Genomic DNA, 16,843 nt, shown 5'->3' with positions numbered 1-16,843 from the left:
ATTTGAGTTAACATTTATTTGAAAGTGGATAGCTTGTCAGGGAAAAATAAAATTATGGCACTGTTGCCACTTTCCTAGAGTAAATGCTTCGTCATTTTACCAAATGCGCTCAGATTCACCTCCCTGCATGTGTCTTTTTGTTTCCCCAATTTATTCATGTCTGTGACTTAACAGTGGAACCCAGAAATACTGGAGAGCCCTACTATTACCTAGTGCTAGAATCATCAGTCCTAACGTTCTCAATACTCTAAGAAGGCTTCAAAGACATGGCAGTGGGCTAAATTCTTAGCCCTTAATTACTGCCTAAGCATTGTCTAGGTAGATAGAGAAATGAATAGCTTCTTCCTTTAAGATCATGGCATTAGTTGCAGTAAAACTCAATCTTCATTTTCCCAGTTCTGATTCACCTTTTCATTGTTTCTCAGAGGGGTAGAAAGCAATTTATACAGACTAAATTAGAGAAATTTAAATCTGCCACATATGAAGACAAAGAAGCTCTTTCTAATGTATGATTCTTAAATTAAAAAACTGCTCATAAGAAGCCCATAGAAAATATTCATAAGAATATTTTGAGTTCTGTGTATAATCATTTCAAAATAATAAAAATGTATCATAAAAGAAACGCTGTGGTCTATGTAAGTGACACTGTCTTATGATTACCTAACTTTTAACCCTTGATTAGCAACCTAATGCTAAATAAGACCTGAACAACAACCAAAAAAACAAATCCACCATTTATGATTGCCTAATAATATTAGCCAACTCTTACTTGCAAAGCTCGCTGGTAATAATGAATAACTTCTTGACTTTTCTCCATCACTCTTGATTGAAAAGTAAGATGACTAATGAATGAAAGAGGAAGTAATGACTGATGAAGTTACCTTGGAAACTCCCTCTACACCTGGTGATTTTTCATTTAGACTTTTGGAAGCATTCATGCACATGATGATTATTTTCTACAGAGCAGTCTCATTTGAGACAATAAAAAAGGTATTAAAAGTTAAAAACAAAACAGTGTTTGGATAGTGTGAAACCTAATTAGAAAAGATAACCTCTTTAGTTAAAAATTGGTAGACTCCTTATGTTTTAAGGAACCTCAGCCAACCCAAACCCCCCAGAGGGCACATTTACCATGTGGTATTGAGCCCCTACCATGCCAGGCACTGTGCCACAAGGCAAATGTGTTTCTGCCTTCCTAATGAGTACAGTATTACAGGGTTTTTTTCAGGGATGTAGTTTAACTACTTAAATGACTCTATGTTAGCTCTGTGAGGGCAGGATCCATGTTCGTCTCCTTCCCTACTTTACTCTAGTATCTAGCTCATGGTATGCATTCAAATTTGTTAAATAAATATACTTTTTAATAACACTTTTATTATATAATCACTTTGAATATTTTTATAAAATGATGTGTAAACCCAATTTATAACATTTTGCTATGGGAAACCCATGACTCCAAGAACCAGAGCATTAGTAATCAGCAATAACAGTCATTAAGATTGAATTATCTGTATTAAATAAAGAATAACTTGATCTCTTACCCATATTTGATAATTAAAAAGAGCTTATTGCCTTAAAGATATATTATGGTCTTAGATAAATTATACATTTTATATTTTTGTTTCAGAACAACACATCAACTCTTGTCTATTACATATCTTTGGAAATATCGGCAGAATCTGGGCTGGTCTCTCAATTTGAATACCACATTCATGGCACTTGAATACCATTCCCAACAGAACTGGTTTTAGTTTTATTTTTTTAAAAATCATTACACTTTAGGTGAGTAAAGAAAAAATACTGTAAAATTAGATTTGGGGGATTTACCAAAATCCAAACTAGTCACTGTAATTCATAGGAATATCTAATTCAACCATTGGAAAAGTAACAGAACAAAAGGAATAAAACATTTTACCTTTAAATTCAGTAAAAATAATAATTTATCACAATTCATTTAAAAGAAGGCTGCTCAAAGTAGAATGCAGAAAGTTCCTGACTTAAGTGACAAGCCTAGGAATTCACCTGATATTTATTTCTGGGATACAAACTGTACATGTATTACCACACAATTAAAAATTTATTCATCTGTTTCAGTTCCTACTCAGTTGATTCAGAATATTTTTCTTTTTGACAATTAGTGGAATTCATTACATACTAAAAATAACACCATGTTTATGCACAAATAAGTTAATCTTCCCCATAAGAGCTAATCTTCCTTTAAGAAGACTTCCCACATATTCACAGTACATAACATCACAGAACACCCATATCTGGCCTAAATGTCTCTGAATTGTAGCATTACAAGATGGAAGTTCATTGCACCTGATAATTCGATTGAGTTTTGCCCAAATGTCTTCCAGAGTTTGGTTGTTACAAACAGTGTGCTCTATTGTCCATCTTGCTCTATAAAATGAGTGCAAATTTAGTGCCTTTAAACTATCTTGCAATTTTTCAGACAAAGGAAAAATATTTTCAGTACAATTACGGCTGGGAAGTGAAATACTCCAAGACCTCTTCTTGTGCTGTTTTCCTTTTTCTGACTGTTTATCCAGACTTCCAGAACTAGTCTGTTCATTCAGTGTGTGTGATCGGATTAAGTGCTTCATTTTTTTCAAATTAGGTTGAAACTCCAGTAGATCTACTGTGCAATCATAACTCTGCAATTTAATATCATGTTCTGAAATGGTGAAGTACTGTCTTACATCTTCAGTTGCCTCTTTAGAAATCACAGGTGGTAATCTTTTAGGTTTGAGTGGAAGTCTGGACCCATCATGCGGAAACCAAGGAATAAATCTTGATAGTGGACGTGTAGGAAAGTCTTGAATTGCTTTCTCTGCAATTTTTGGCAGTTGTGTGGTTTCACTCTCATATGGTCGATAATGTAATATTACTTCTGTAGTCATTCTGCAGTAATCCAGTTACTCTTAATGAAGAGAATATTTCTTAGCTGAGCTCCTCAGAGCTAGAATGCAATTTATAACTACAAGACTCTCTCTCTTTCCAAATCAGAGGGAAACAGGACCTAAAGTGGAAGTATTGCAAAGAATAAGATATGGTAGGGATAGCCTATATACAGATAGGCAGGGAAAAGGGAAAAAAGAAAAAACCAAAACCAATTCCAATATGATATTTTACCAAAGTGCAATTGGTAAATGTGAATGTAATCCACAAAACTGGAAATCCTTTCTCTTACCAAAATAAGAGATCAGGATTAGATGCCCTAGCATATCCTTTCAGCCTAAAACTGCTAGTAGTCAACATGTTTAACTGAAGAGATATAATGGATTTGGAAGTACTGATATTAATATGTTAGGTAATAATAATCTTAAGACTATAGCAGAAACAAAAAGTAAATTAGTGATTTTTAAAATACTAGATTCATATGAAGATAATGAACAAAAATGTAATAAAACTAAAAAATCTGAGACATGTGAATTGAGGACAATGAAAATCACTGTAATTTTTAATTTATTTTGAAGAAAATGGATTATTTTATACTTTAAAATTACATGAATTCTACCAAACAAATATATAGACAGAATACTCAATGATTTTATTTCATTCTCAGTAATAAATACTGAAAACATGAAAATGGTTTAACTTTGCATTTTAACCATACTAGAAACTGGTTTCCTGAAAAAGTCTCATTTGTATAAATGAGGAGCTTAAGCAGTGTCAAAACCTTAGTAGCATGGCTCCTGAATTCCAATTTGGAGGATGAACAAAAAGACTAGAGCCTTACTTTTTTTCCTCTTAGAACACAGACATCTTCAAGTTGCCCCAAATTAAGTCATCAATAATAAGTTCCAGCATACAGTACACAGGCTCAAGAATGGAGCCTACCAGGATCTGCAAGTTAGGTTTCCTAATCGGGCCCAAAGTTGCCTGAGCCATAATGCAAGCTCTTTCAAATCCTAGCTACCAGAGAAAAAAACAAGAGGTCAAATCCCTTCTTCCAAAAATCATTAGAGAACTACTTGACGGGGGTTCTCCCATTGCCGGGATGACTGTGAGTGGGGACTCCTTGGCATGATGTCACAATACTCATTTAACCACTGACTCTGAAAAGTCAAAATAAGTAATCAATCTCATAATAATTCTTTTCCTTACTGTTAATGTCCACTGACTGACAGATTTGGCAACTCAAATTCATAAATGACTGTGATCCTTAAATATCCATAATTTTAATATGGATCTAAATATAGATAGCATATTCTTTCAAGAATTAATAATGCTTTTATTTTTTTCTTCCCTTTTCCTTACATTTTCACATTTTAAGACATGCCACTGAGAATTCTTTCATTGTTGTCTGAACTTACTCAGTGTTGTATTCCAGGGACACTGATGTTGTGAGAGCTCCTTAATACTTTACATACATATGAAAGTAAACTTATATGACAATACAAATTGATATACTTGGCATCCAACACGGGTAAAATTAAAACTTGTGAAAACTCTTGGATAACTAGAACAGTGGGGAAGAATGGGGCCAAAGAACTTTAAGCGGAAACTAACACTGAATTTCAAAGCATTTGTCCTTTTAGGTTGCTAAAATACTCTTCTCCAGGAAACTTCTGTTTTGGAAAATAGAAGATACCTGGGAAAGACCACTGTAGCAGCCTAAAAGGACTATGGCAGTTAGCCGCCACATCAGTGGAATTTAACTGTATTTAATAGCTTCCAATTTTTATAAAATGATACCTAGCAGCTAACAGAACTGCTCTAAATTTCCATCAAACTACTAATGGAATGATATCTGAAAATGCTCTTTCCTTTATTAGGAGGCAACATGGAGTCTTGGAAAGATGAAGGCCTTGTGTTGAAATATTACCTCAATCACTTACTAGCTGTGCGATCTTGAAAAAGTTTAACTTCTGAGAGTTAAGTAATATATATTTCACATACTACATATGAGTCTGAGATAAAGAACATGACAATTTCTCTTCTTTCTTCAGGAATAAGCCATTTCAGTCCAGGCTAAGCTCACAGGTCCTATTGCTATTACATTAGTTAATATTTTAGTTTCTTAGTTCTACAGTCAGAGACCGTTCTGATAACCCCAACTATCAGTATATGATTTTATACTACAAATGAAACTGGTGAGCTTCTGGAAGGTTTGATGCTTACAACACAACTAAGGGGATAAGGGTCCCTCAAAATAGATCCCACAAGGAAGGTTAAGTGCAATTCACTTGAGTTCACATGTCTATCGAGCATCTTTTCAGCTCAGTCCAAGAAGATACTAGTAACCACAGAGTAGGGCATCCAAGAAATAAGTGCATTTGTGGTAGTAGAAAACCGATGAAATAAAGCTGAAAGCGTTTCAAATAAAAGGTTTCACAAAACAGGAATTCCAGAAAAAGAATGCCCTGCTCATTTCCCCTAAATAATGATCCAATTAAATCATCAAACTTACTCAAAACTGTTTGCTGTGTATGCAAACCGACATGAATTTCCCCCTAACACAATACTTTGACGTAAACAGTGAGTTTTAACAAACCTAAATTATACGTTGTACTATGTACTTCTAAATCCTTGGCACAATACTAGACTAATTTCACAAATGAAGCTGAAGCCTGGTAACTTTGTCATTGCCGCATGAAGAGACAAGAGACAGAAGAAAAAACCACTTTAGATACCCGCTGTTAATCATCTCGGTTCACAAGGCTCTTCCCGGGTACAGTGGGGACGTCAGCATCTGCGGCTAAAATCTGTCTGGTGACTGCAGCAGCATGTAACAGAGTAAGTAATTTACCAGGTATCTATTACATTCTAACGGGGGCTCTCAAACCTAAAAAGCAAAGAGGAGAAATAGTTTCCTTTCGCTCGGCGCCAAAGAACCAAGCAGGAGGGCGAGCACTGACAGTGTTTAAGAAGGACGAGGCCTATATCCCAGAGGCCAGGTCTATGTGTCAAAGGCTTCGAGAACTAGTGAGAGAAAGGGAGAAAACAGATTAAAGGGAGTCAGGTTCGCAAAAGTTTACCTTTCAGGGCCAGCAGGTGCTCCTGTTTGGGGGGATTCACTTCCATTTTGACCGGCACTTTGGACCCACTGCCTACGGAGGCTGAAGAGGGTCAATCAGCTCGGAAGAAGACAGAAAAGCGCACGTTCGGGAAGACAGGGCATCAAACACACTCCCAAGTTTCTCTCTGCCGGTGGTGCCTTAAATTCTCTTCTTACCAAGTCCTTTACGAACCCAACGGCTTTTTAACCAAAGCCATCTCTTGCCTCTTAGAGGCCTATACATAAAATACTTCTCTATTTTCCAGTCACAGTCACACACCGCGACTTCAAGGAACCATTCCTCGGTGACAGTTCACGGCCTCCCAAATACCTACATTGCAGAGTAAAAGATATAGATGTGGCATGCTGGGACTTGTAGTTCAAAAGCCGCAGGGCATGCAGGGACATGTGGTACCCTCTCGCCCCGTCTGTTTTGCAGTTGGGGAGAAGAGGTCGTTCCTGGAGCGGGAATTTCACCCCAAAACTTTACTTTTGTTTTATCCCTTCTTTTTTCTCTTAATTTTACTCCTTCCATCTATTTCAGACTCCTCAATAATAACAATAAAAAAATAACAAAGTGCCTGCGAACCCAAACACCTAGCGGCTGGCGGGAGGATGCGCGAAGACACGGTCCCAGCAGCGCCCCGCGTGGTACTGCGCCTGTGCGCCAGCGGCGAGCGCCGAGGCTTCTGGGTAGGTGGCTGTACCCCGCCCATCAGGTGAAGGCCTTGAGGGTTGTTTCTGCGGCGCCGCTCCTCCTAGGATGGCTGCCCTAGTTGTAAACAAGCCTGGAGCGGGACTAGACAGTGGTCGTCAGGGCAGCCGGGGGACGGCCGTGGTGAAGGTGAGGGACCTTGCGTGCTCTTTTCTCCACCATCGGCTTCCCTTCTGTTTATCCCGGAGAGCTGGCGGCAGCACAGCGGCCCTGGCTTTTTTTGGGCAGGATGCGCGGCCTCTGGCCCCTCTCGGCTTTACAAGCCTATCCCTCACCTCCGGACCTTTATCCCACCAGGCCTGAGGTTACCTGGTGTTCTGGTCACGCTAGTCCTCTGCTTGGAGTCGCCAACGGGGACGTTTGTGAAAAGGAGCTAATGGGCCTGGGAGAGCGACCTGGGCTGGTCTTTCCCCAGGCCCTCTGGTTTTAGTTAAGCCCAACAGGTATTAATTGGCTTATTTGTAGGAAATTGAGCCGTTATTATCGCCAGGTACTAAGTTAGGTATTTTAGCTTGTTAATATATATTTAGGAGGTAAGTGTTGATTACAGTTTTACAGGTGAGGAGACACAGGTTTCAGTTAACACTGTTTATCAGAACCAGAGTTGACTGGCTGTAAAGTATGCTTTTCACTATGGCACTACTTCTGTAATCAGACCTCTATTATTGGTTGACCCGCCTCTTCCTCTTTTGGGAGTACGGTCTGTCAACACTTTTGAGAAGTCTCCAACAGCCCCATTAACGCTGGGGAATATGAATTACCCTGTGCTTGAAGTTTGAAATTCTAACATGTGTAAGTGCTCTAAAGTGGGTTTACTAAAAATTAAGATGAAGTAGGTAGAATTCACTTTTCCATAGGTAGATAGATCTGAAAGGGAGAACTGATCTTAAAGGTTTGTAGAGTAACCTTCAGGATCAAATGTAATCCGAGATATTGGCAATTCTTATTCCTGGCTACATATTAGAATCACTGAGGACTTAAAATTAAAAAAAAAGAAACTACTTAATCCCCCACTTCTGAGTAAGTTGACATCAGTATATTTTTTGCAGTCTCAGAGTGATTTTAATGTGTATCTAGGATTCAGAACCACTGGACCAGATATCTGAAGTTCTTTTAAGATCTTGAGTAATAGATGCCTAATGGTTTTTCACTTAATGTTGGTTTTTTTGTTTGTTTGTTTTTTTGGTGTTACACGGGCCTCTCACTGCTGTGGCCTCTCCCTTTGCGGCGCACAGGCTCCGGACGCGCAGGCTCAGCGGCCATGGCTCACGGGCCCAGCCGCTCCGCGGCATGTGGGATCTTCCCGGACCGGGGCATGAACCCGTGTCCCCTGCATCCGCAGGCGGATTCTCAACCACTGTGCCACCAGGGAAGCCCTAATGTTGGTTTTATGTGACAACAAATGATACATTTCTGCTTACAACTGTATTATCAATCAGTATTGGTGGTGGTTGATTTGTCTGACCTTTATATATTAATGAAGTTATTCTGAAGGTACATAGCATATCTGAGATGCAGAGGAGCTCTCTTATTATTCAGCTTGTTGTATGGTTGAGATTTTATCTATTGAATTGTGCTTTTTCTATGTAGAGAATACCTGAAGGTTATTTTGTGAATTAACTTCAATTAAGAAGTAATTGGAATGGATATTATTGCTGTATCTACTTTTGTTACCCTGTTTGCCTTAAAATCTGAAAAATATACCAAAGCCTGACGTAACTCCAGTTTATTATAGCACAGAGTTTGATAAATTAGAGGCTCATTTTGTTAATCTTCATTTTTATGTGTAAATTGTGACAGATGTGCAGTAGGATAGTCCTTTTTGGCAAGATCCTCATGCTGTCATTTGTAAGAAATACAGTGGCATAAATTTTAAAAGAATCTCACAGATGAAAGCAAGAAGTGTTCATTGGAAGGTGAAAGTTGAAGTATATAATGGTAATATATATATATGTAAAATGGTTTCTTGCTTAATGAACAAGTAGATGATGACAGGGTTTTTATCATTGAGAAAAACAGACCAAAATTGGTGTGTACGTTCACAAAAGACTAGTGAGCTTTCTTAGTCCTTTGAAAATATAGCCTGGTGTATTAAAATTTGATTTACACGTAATAAATTTGAAGCCCTCTTTGGCATATTGTGATGTTTGTGAAATAAAGAGCCTTTTTCCTATCTAGGACTTAATTTCTTATGCTGTTAGCCACAATTCCTATTCATAAACACTGAAGAAAAAATTTCTTACTCTTATTTGCTGAGTTGATGCAAAATAGTCTAATAACTATTTTTGGAATTATGTTTGGTTTACTAATCAGTGGGATTTTACTAGTGCTTTTTGGAAAAAACCTATGGTCACAACATGAGTAAGTTCTCTTATCTTGTGTAATGATGGGGTTAGAGATGAATGAAAAAAGTAAAATTTTAATTTGGTTCTTTGGAGTTTATTGTCATATATAAGTTTAATATGGTGTCACTATAGTGAGGACATTTATTTAAAATGTTGCGTTTATAATATCTAATTCTGTTGTATCTTTTCTGTATTTAGTTGAATTTGATATTCAAGTGAGGATTTTTTTCTTTTCTTTTTTTTAAAGTGAGGATATTTAAGTGAAGCTTTTTTCCTGCCTTTTAAAAAAATACAGGATAATTTGAAGTGTGTGTATTGTGTGTGTATATATATATATATATATATATATATATGATTTATGTGTAGCTGTTTCCCAGCTGTTTCCCTTCCTCAAAGAGAACTACAATTCCAATGTAATGTTTCTTGTGTATCTTGCAAGATAGTATGTTTGTAAAACAATATATGTGAAAATACATGCTCTCTTTATTTCTTTTCCTTTATGCAAAAGTTAAATATTCTATGTCATTTTTCACTTTGCTTTGCTGATATGAAATCATTCTGTGTTTGTACATAAAAAATTTCCTAACTTTTCCTCACCAGATTGCAGTTTTGCAGTATATGAATGTGCCATAATTTATTTTCCATATATATTTACTTTGTTTCTAATCTTTTGCTAATGCAAAAGTGCTCTAAGGGATAGCATATAGATCTCTTCACACATGTGATATTTGTAGGATAAACTCCTGGAGGTAGAATTACTAAGCTATTCAAACTTTTGATAGGTATTGCCAAATTGCCTTCCATAGAGGCTATTATCAGTCAATAAACATTTCACGGCAACCAGCAATTTATTTATTCTCCCACACTTTCACTAGCACAAAGTGTTATCAACTTTAAAATACATAATCTGAAAAAAAAGTATATTGGGGGCTTTCCTGGTGGCACAGTGGTTGAAAGTCCACCTGCCGATGCAGGGGACATGGGTTCGTGCCCCGGTCTAGGAAGGTCCCACATGCCGCAGAGCGGCTAGGCCCGTGAGCCATGGCCGCTGAGCCTGCGCGTCCGGAGCCTGTGCTCCGCAGCGGGAGAGGCAACGACAGTGAGATTCCCGCGTACCGCAAAAAAAAAAAAAGAAAAAAAAAGTATATTGGGATATACTTCAAAATGACTTCAAAATGTTTTGGGTGAGATTGGACACCTTTTCATATAATTAACGAGCTGTTTTCTTTTCCTGTTCTGTGAACTATGTGTTACACTTCAGCTTCTTTTGAACCGTACTGAGATGCGAGCCAGTTATGAATTATCAGTTTATTTACAGTGAAAGATATTTACATTTCAAGCACTGACTCCAGTTTAATTGCGGAGTTAAGATTAAAATTTTAATGGATTAAGTCTGACTTCCACTGTGGGTTTTCTGTTTTTTACCTTGTATTATGTATTTGTTGGGGGATGGTGGTTGGCTGTTTTAAAATTTTTATTTTATTGGACTTCATTAATATAAGCACGTAGGTGCTTGGTATTTGGAATACCCTGTTCCTGAGGGCTTTTTGGTCTAACAGGGAAAGATAGGCTGGAATGCCAGTAAAAGTATTAAAGTGTTTTGGGTGTTAAGATCGACACTTATCCATGGTACATGGGGGCCCAAAGGATAGTGTGTTCATTTACGAATTTGTTGGCTTATTAATGTAAAAAAAGAATCCACTAGGAAAATGTCTATTTAGCTGTTTCTTCAACATTAGCATAAAGAAAGAGACAAAAACAGTTTGTTATGTGCTGTGAACTACAAATTGTTTGATAGAGTTTGAGAATAGAGTTTGGAAGGGAAGAGAAGCAATAGGACAGGGGCCAGATTGTAGTAGGTCATGGATGGTGGGCACCGAGTTTGGGGTACAATCAAACAGTTCAGTGTGGGTATTTTTTAAAAAGTAATTAAATTGTGAAACACTTAATATATTAATAAAAGTACCTTCATTGATACAAATATAGTTTATTGACTAATTATAAAACAAACTGATGAGCTGGGGAATCAGAGTATGCCAATTCTTGTCACCTTTCTTTTTTTTTAGTTGAAGTATAGTTGATTTTTTTAAAAAATTGAGGTATAGTTGATTTGTCACCTTTCTTTTGTCTGACTACATGGCCTTGAGCAAGTCATGTACTTGTAATTGGAACTAGATAAACAAAATATTTTCTATTTTCTAACCTAGGGGCATATTTATTAATCGAGAACAAGGAATTGAAATTTAAGTCTAATTGCATTCTTATCTTTACATTGTATGATGTAAATGAATAGTATAAGACACTTGAAAATTACTTATAGTCTTAACAAGTTCTTTATCATTTACAAGGTTAAGTTGTCATCCTAGCACATATTTCAGATTATTTTTGTCCAGATTAATGATGGTTTTTTGAGGGTTAGGTAATTGCAGAGAAATTGTTTAAGAACCCAACTTTGGTACAGTTATATATGGTTACGGACACAGATGTAATGAATCATGTCATAATTTTCAAAAGCTAAAGATGTTAGTTTACAACATTATCTTGATTCCTAACACCCTTTCAAGGAGATTTCACTATGATATAATTGTGGTAAGATCTGTCAGATGAAAGGATAAAAGGTGATTTAAAATTTTATACCTAGACAGTTTTTTTCATGGAGGAATAAAGTAATTTAACAAGATTGATTCATTAAATTAGATCAGGTTTTTCTTTGTAGCCTAAAATATGTATGTTTTTAAAGTCATTTAAAGAATACATGTGTCCTTTCCAAATATTAGGTGCTGGAGTGTGGAGTTTGTGAAGATGTCTTTTCTTTGCAAGGAGACAAAGTTCCTCGCCTTCTGCTTTGTGGCCACACAGTCTGTCATGACTGTCTCACTCGGCTGCCTCTTCATGGAAGAGCAATCCGTTGCCCTTTTGATCGACAAGTAACAGACCTAGGTAGGAAAAAAATATATATATAATTGTTCATGTAATACAAATATTATAAAAACAATTTTTTTCTACTTGATTTTAAAAATCATAAAATTCTGGGAATTCCCTGGTGGTCCAGTGGTTAGGACTCTGGGTTTCTACTGCAGGGGCCACGGGTTTGGTCCCTAGTTGGGGAGCATGCTGTGGTGCAGCCAAAAAAAAAAAAAAAAAAAGAAAAATTATAAAATTCCAAGGAGGCTTCAGTTTCTATTAAAGCCAGTAGTCTTGAAGCTATAAACTAGCCCACTCTTAGGTACTAATTTTATTTCATCTTCTGAAATTTTTATATTCAGTACTTATAGATCAATAGTTTTAAGACACCTGAGAAAAACATACTAACCTTTTTCATTTGCCTGTAAAACAGGGTTTACCTTAGACATGAATAGGCCAATAATGAAAATACAGGTAAGTAATTTGAGTTTCAGCATGTTGTTATTTACTGATATCTGAGGCAGAAGTGTTTGCAGCTAGTGATAACTACTGACTACTCCTTGTTTTCTGTTAAAATGAATTTAAAGGTCTGGTGGATTTTTTTCAGTTTCCTACATACTTTTATTTATTTTATTTATTTTTAAAATAAATTTATTTTTGGCTATGTTGGGTCTTCGTTGCTGTGCGTGGACTTTCTCTAGTTGAGGTGAGCGGGGGGCTACTCTTCCTTGTGCATGGGCTTCTCATTGTGGAGCACAGGCTGTAAGCGTGTGGGCTTCAGTAGTTGTGGCACGCAGGCTCGGTAGTTCTGTCTCGTGGGCTGTGGAGCACAGGCTCAGTAGTTGTGGCGCATGGGCTTAGTTGCTCCGTGGCATGTAGGATCTTCCTGGACCAGGGAATGAACCCATGTTTCCTGCATTGGCAGGCGGATTCTTAACCACTGCATCACGAGGGAAGTCCCCCTACATACTTTTAAAACTTCACTTTATATTTTTCAAAATGAATTAATTACTGTGGGATACCAGATTTGGAAATAACATTTATTAACATTTGAACAGTTATTTTACAACCATAAATTCTATGTTTATTATTTTTAATAATTGAATTTCTCCAAAAGTAATAGTTTAAGGTTGTCAGTTTTTTTCAGGTCAGTAGCACTGTTTTAAGACTGTTTTAATGTATTCATACTATATGTCAAGTGGAGCACATTTAAAATAATTTAACCACCAAAAAAAGGAAGCAAGAGTACCCAGATTTTTAGACTGAAAAGCTTTAAAATGCTAAGAAGCATGGTTGTAAAATATTTTCTTGTAAGGAAAGAATGGGTTTCATAAGGTTTTGGTAGTCCTTGATTTAAGTAAGTAGTATGCCCATTTGCCAGAAAACTAATATAGGAAAGTGTTAGCATTAACTTACTGTTAGCCAAGAAATAATAAAGTGGAGGGGGGAGATGTCTATTTTGACATTCTTTTATTTGGCCTTTTATTCTGCAATTTATATATATCATACCATCTTCTTTATATAAAACTATATAGAAGTAGTAATATTTTGCAAACAGAGGATGGACCCTTCCACCATTTTGAAGGGCATTATCTTTTCTACATAAATACCACATCATCCTCACCGTGTTATCATCCTTACTGTAATAAACTAGGAATTTATGACAGGTAATGGTTAGTCATATCCTAGGTTGAAATCAAACATGATTGCTATCATATCAACATTAGAAAAAACAAGCAAACCAACAATTCTGCCTCGGATATAGGTTGTAATTATTATAGGTAGTTACTATAGCTTGTAGGTTAGATTTTTGCCATGATTCCAGCCTATGGAATATGTGTTAATGACCCTTGATATAGTTTGCTGTCATTGTTTTTAAATCTATTTTTAAATGTATTATAGAAATAATGTATATATACATTGCAGAAAATTTGAAAAATCTATTAAAAAGTATAAAGAAAAAAATATCATTTTTTGCTTTTAAAGAAGCAAATTACTGTTTTTTTTTCATTATGGTTTATTACAGGATATTGACTATAGTTCCCTGTGCTGTATAGTAGCACCTTGTTTATCCATTCTATATATAATAGTTTGCATCTGCTAATCCCAAACTCCCAATCTCCCCTGCCGCCACGCCCCGACCCCCCAAACTATTGTTAATATGAGGGAATCAGAATTAGACTTCTTTTCTAGTTCAGGAATAGTATGAGAGTCAGAGGGAGGCTGGGGCTGGGGCGGGGGTGGGGGCAGGGGTCTGGGCCTGGGTATTAGGAAGGGAGGGGCGGGGGAATAAAAAGGGCGGAGGTGGAGAAGGGAGCACTTGACGCAAGGTGATGGCCTACCAGGGAGGAGCAATGGCTGAGATGCGCACAGTGGCAGCCGGGCCTGGCGAGGAGACCATGCACGTGCGCCTCAACCTCCAGGGGCCTGCCTGCCTGCCTGCCAGGGTCCCCGCTCCGGACCCTGAACCCAAGGAGGTGCTGGGTCTGGGCCAATTGCCCATGGAGCTGCTCGAGATGGTGCTGAGCCACGTGCCCCCACACGTGCTGCTTGGGCACTGCCGCTGGGTGTGCCGGTGCTAGCGTGACCTGGTGGACTGCCAGGATGTGAGGCTGAGCATCCTGGTCCGATACCGCGCCGCCCTGTCACCTGTCCTCCACACCTACCTGCCCCCCGCCGGTGACCTCAGGCCCTGCATTCTGGGCTGCTTCTGCGAGCGAAGACCGATAGGACTCAACCTCCTCTGGAACCCCAAGGGCCTAGAAGGTTTCCGGGACTGGACGATGCAGAGCAGTGGAGACGGCTGAGGAGAGGAGGAAAACATGGATGTCAGACCTGGGGCCACTTCCCAGGCCTCCTTCCTGTCTGCTTACAAGGTGGTGTCACAAGAAGGAAATGTTGGACCTGGAGGAGGAGAGTCTGTGGCCAGAACTCCTGTATAGTGGAGAGATTGAGATTTGTGTCTCTGCTGGTGGACAGACCAACAAGGCACGGCCTGTGTATATGAGCTAACTATCCAACTTCTAGATGCCAACCAGACCGTGCTGCATAATTTCTCTCCTATGCCTGTTTCCATCCGGCAAGGTAGAAACAGTGTCCGCTTTGAGGTCAACCATGTGTTCTTCAGCTTCAAGATTGGTGTCCGCTTTGTGTCTGTTGAACACTGGGTTTGGGACTTGTGGTTCTGGCCTGAACAAAATGGAATCTATCTGCCTAATGCCAGTGTGATTCCACGTGTACATCTGTTCAAGTGAAAGACTGTCCTTGTAAAACAACCTGACCATGCTTTCCAGGAGCTGGGACCATTAGCTGGGCCATCTCATTAATCAGGTGCTTATAGCTCCTGGCATCCTGGGATCTGCTGGGGCCCTCAGGGTCCTACTGGGCCCTGTCTTTAGAATCTGGAAGCTACTAGAAGAATGTTCTTCATCAGATTTACCGCTGCTGCTGCTGTAAGGCAGCCCCTAGTCTATTGAGTGGAAACCCACAGTGAGCACAGGGAAATGCTGTATTGGGAAAGGCCCTCACCCTCCCATCACACCAGGCCCTTGAAACCAGTAGTTTCAAGACTGGGACCAGGACTCAGAGCTGAAAGTCAAACTAGCTCAAAAAATGTTTGGAGACAGGTTTCTGTCCACCCTGTGAACAATGAAGTGGTCCCCTGAGCCCAACCCTACCCTGAATTGTATGATGTATAAAATGATTTTGTTGTTTTGAAATTCTTTTCAAACATGGAGAGAATAAATGTTTTATTTATAAAATATCTGTCAATCATAGGTAATAAAGGTATTTTGCCAAAAAAAAGGAATAGTATCAGTAGTTGTTTGTCATGGTTATTAATACTGATCAGCATTACTTATGGTTCTTCTCTTCCATTCTCATGGTAAAATTACACTTCCCTGCCCTCTTATGATTAGGTAGGAAGAGCTGTGTGATTTCCCTTTAACCAGTGAAATTATGAGTAGAAGTGAAGTGTTAACTTCCAGGTAGAAGCTGTTAAGAATGGATTTATGATGGTTTGCAATAAATCCCTCTCCTTGCTGTAGTGAGGTGGTCCAGGGGGTTGGAGCCTCAGTGGCCTGTGTCCCCTGATCATGGACAGTAGGGAACAAAGCCTCTCTTGTCTTCACCAACCCTTGAGATGCTGCGTGAGCAAGAAGCAAATCTTTGTTGCTTTAAGCCATTGAGATTTTAGAGTTATTTTGACAGTTACAGGAGTATTAAGTGATATACTAGGCAGTAGATAGATACTGCCTAGATACTGCTAGGAGTTTACATGTATGTGTTTACTATATAATGACAGTATTTGGATATAGTCAAGGTAATACTTTTAAATAAAGGACTCAGTATACTTCTTAATCTTTTATAAATAAAGTAGATAGAACTCAGCTTGAGGTAGAATATGTGTGAAAAATTAAAACAGTTGAGAAAGCCCTGTGGGGTGGCAAGGCTGAGGCCCTTCCCTTCCCTTCCCTTCATCTTCCTTTCTTCCTTCCTTTTTTTCTTCCCTCCCTTAGAAGAGAGGGACCAAGAGGAAGGGGAGACATGTAGCCAATGACCCCATCATCCTTTTATTTATTTGCTTTTTCAGTGAATAGGTATTAGGTGGCAGCTTTGTGTCACATGGTATTTGTTGTATAGAAGCTCATCATAACAGACATATTCCTTCTAATTGCTGAAGGATCTGGCTCTTATTTATAGGGTTAGAAAGAGTTTGTGTATGTGTTTGCACGTGCACATGTGTGTATACACATGCCCATACTGTGTGGGCACACATGTGTGCACATATGATTGCTCACCTCGCCTTTTATGGTCAGTTCTGGGGAAAAGAAGCATTGGTCCGTATTCAAATGTGCTTAGATTCTCATCTACCTA

At 38.3% G+C, this 16,843-nt stretch overlaps 3 protein-coding genes and 1 pseudogene across 12 annotated transcripts in view; 2 read left to right on the top strand and 2 right to left on the bottom strand.

Moving 5' to 3' along the window:
* Nucleotides 1–6,662, bottom strand: part of TRAPPC13 (trafficking protein particle complex subunit 13) — a 34,552-nt gene extending 27,890 nt beyond the window's left edge. For 5 of the 9 annotated variants that reach the window (XM_059062308.2, XM_059062309.2, XM_067031040.1 and 2 more), the window contains exon 1: nt 5,985–6,356. In XM_059062308.2, the coding sequence (XP_058918291.1) occupies nt 5,985–6,030 (46 nt within the window). In that variant the 5' untranslated portion in view covers nt 6,031–6,356. Of the gene's footprint in view, nt 1–5,984 lie in introns of all 9 variants that reach the window. The other 4 variants (XM_059062312.2, XM_059062311.2, XM_067031043.1 and 1 more) reach the window with 4 other exon arrangements.
* SHLD3 (shieldin complex subunit 3) lies at nt 2,067–2,983 on the bottom strand. The gene has a single exon (XM_067031045.1). It carries the CDS (start codon nt 2,901–2,903, stop codon nt 2,148–2,150), a length of 756 nt encoding a protein of 251 aa, XP_066887146.1. The 5' UTR covers nt 2,904–2,983; the 3' UTR covers nt 2,067–2,147.
* Nucleotides 5,629–16,843, top strand: part of TRIM23 (tripartite motif containing 23) — a 40,918-nt gene continuing 29,703 nt past the window's right edge. Inside the window, exons 1-3 of one of the 2 annotated variants that reach the window (XM_067031039.1) lie at nt 5,629–5,742; nt 6,549–6,697; nt 11,842–12,004. In XM_067031039.1, the coding sequence (XP_066887140.1) occupies nt 6,620–6,697; nt 11,842–12,004 (241 nt within the window). In that variant the 5' untranslated portion in view covers nt 5,629–5,742; nt 6,549–6,619. Of the gene's footprint in view, nt 5,743–6,548; nt 6,849–11,841; nt 12,005–16,843 lie in introns of those variants that run through there. The other variant, XM_059062300.2, reaches the window with a different exon arrangement.
* On the top strand, nt 14,327–15,276 carry LOC131754761 (F-box only protein 27-like; annotated as a pseudogene).

This window comes from Kogia breviceps, chromosome 4 (assembly GCF_026419965.1).
Source record: "Kogia breviceps isolate mKogBre1 chromosome 4, mKogBre1 haplotype 1, whole genome shotgun sequence".
NCBI classification, from domain to species: Eukaryota; Metazoa; Chordata; class Mammalia; order Artiodactyla; family Physeteridae; genus Kogia; species Kogia breviceps.
The sequence above is the reverse complement of the archived record's forward strand: the minus strand, read 5'-3'. Positions and strand labels throughout refer to the sequence as shown.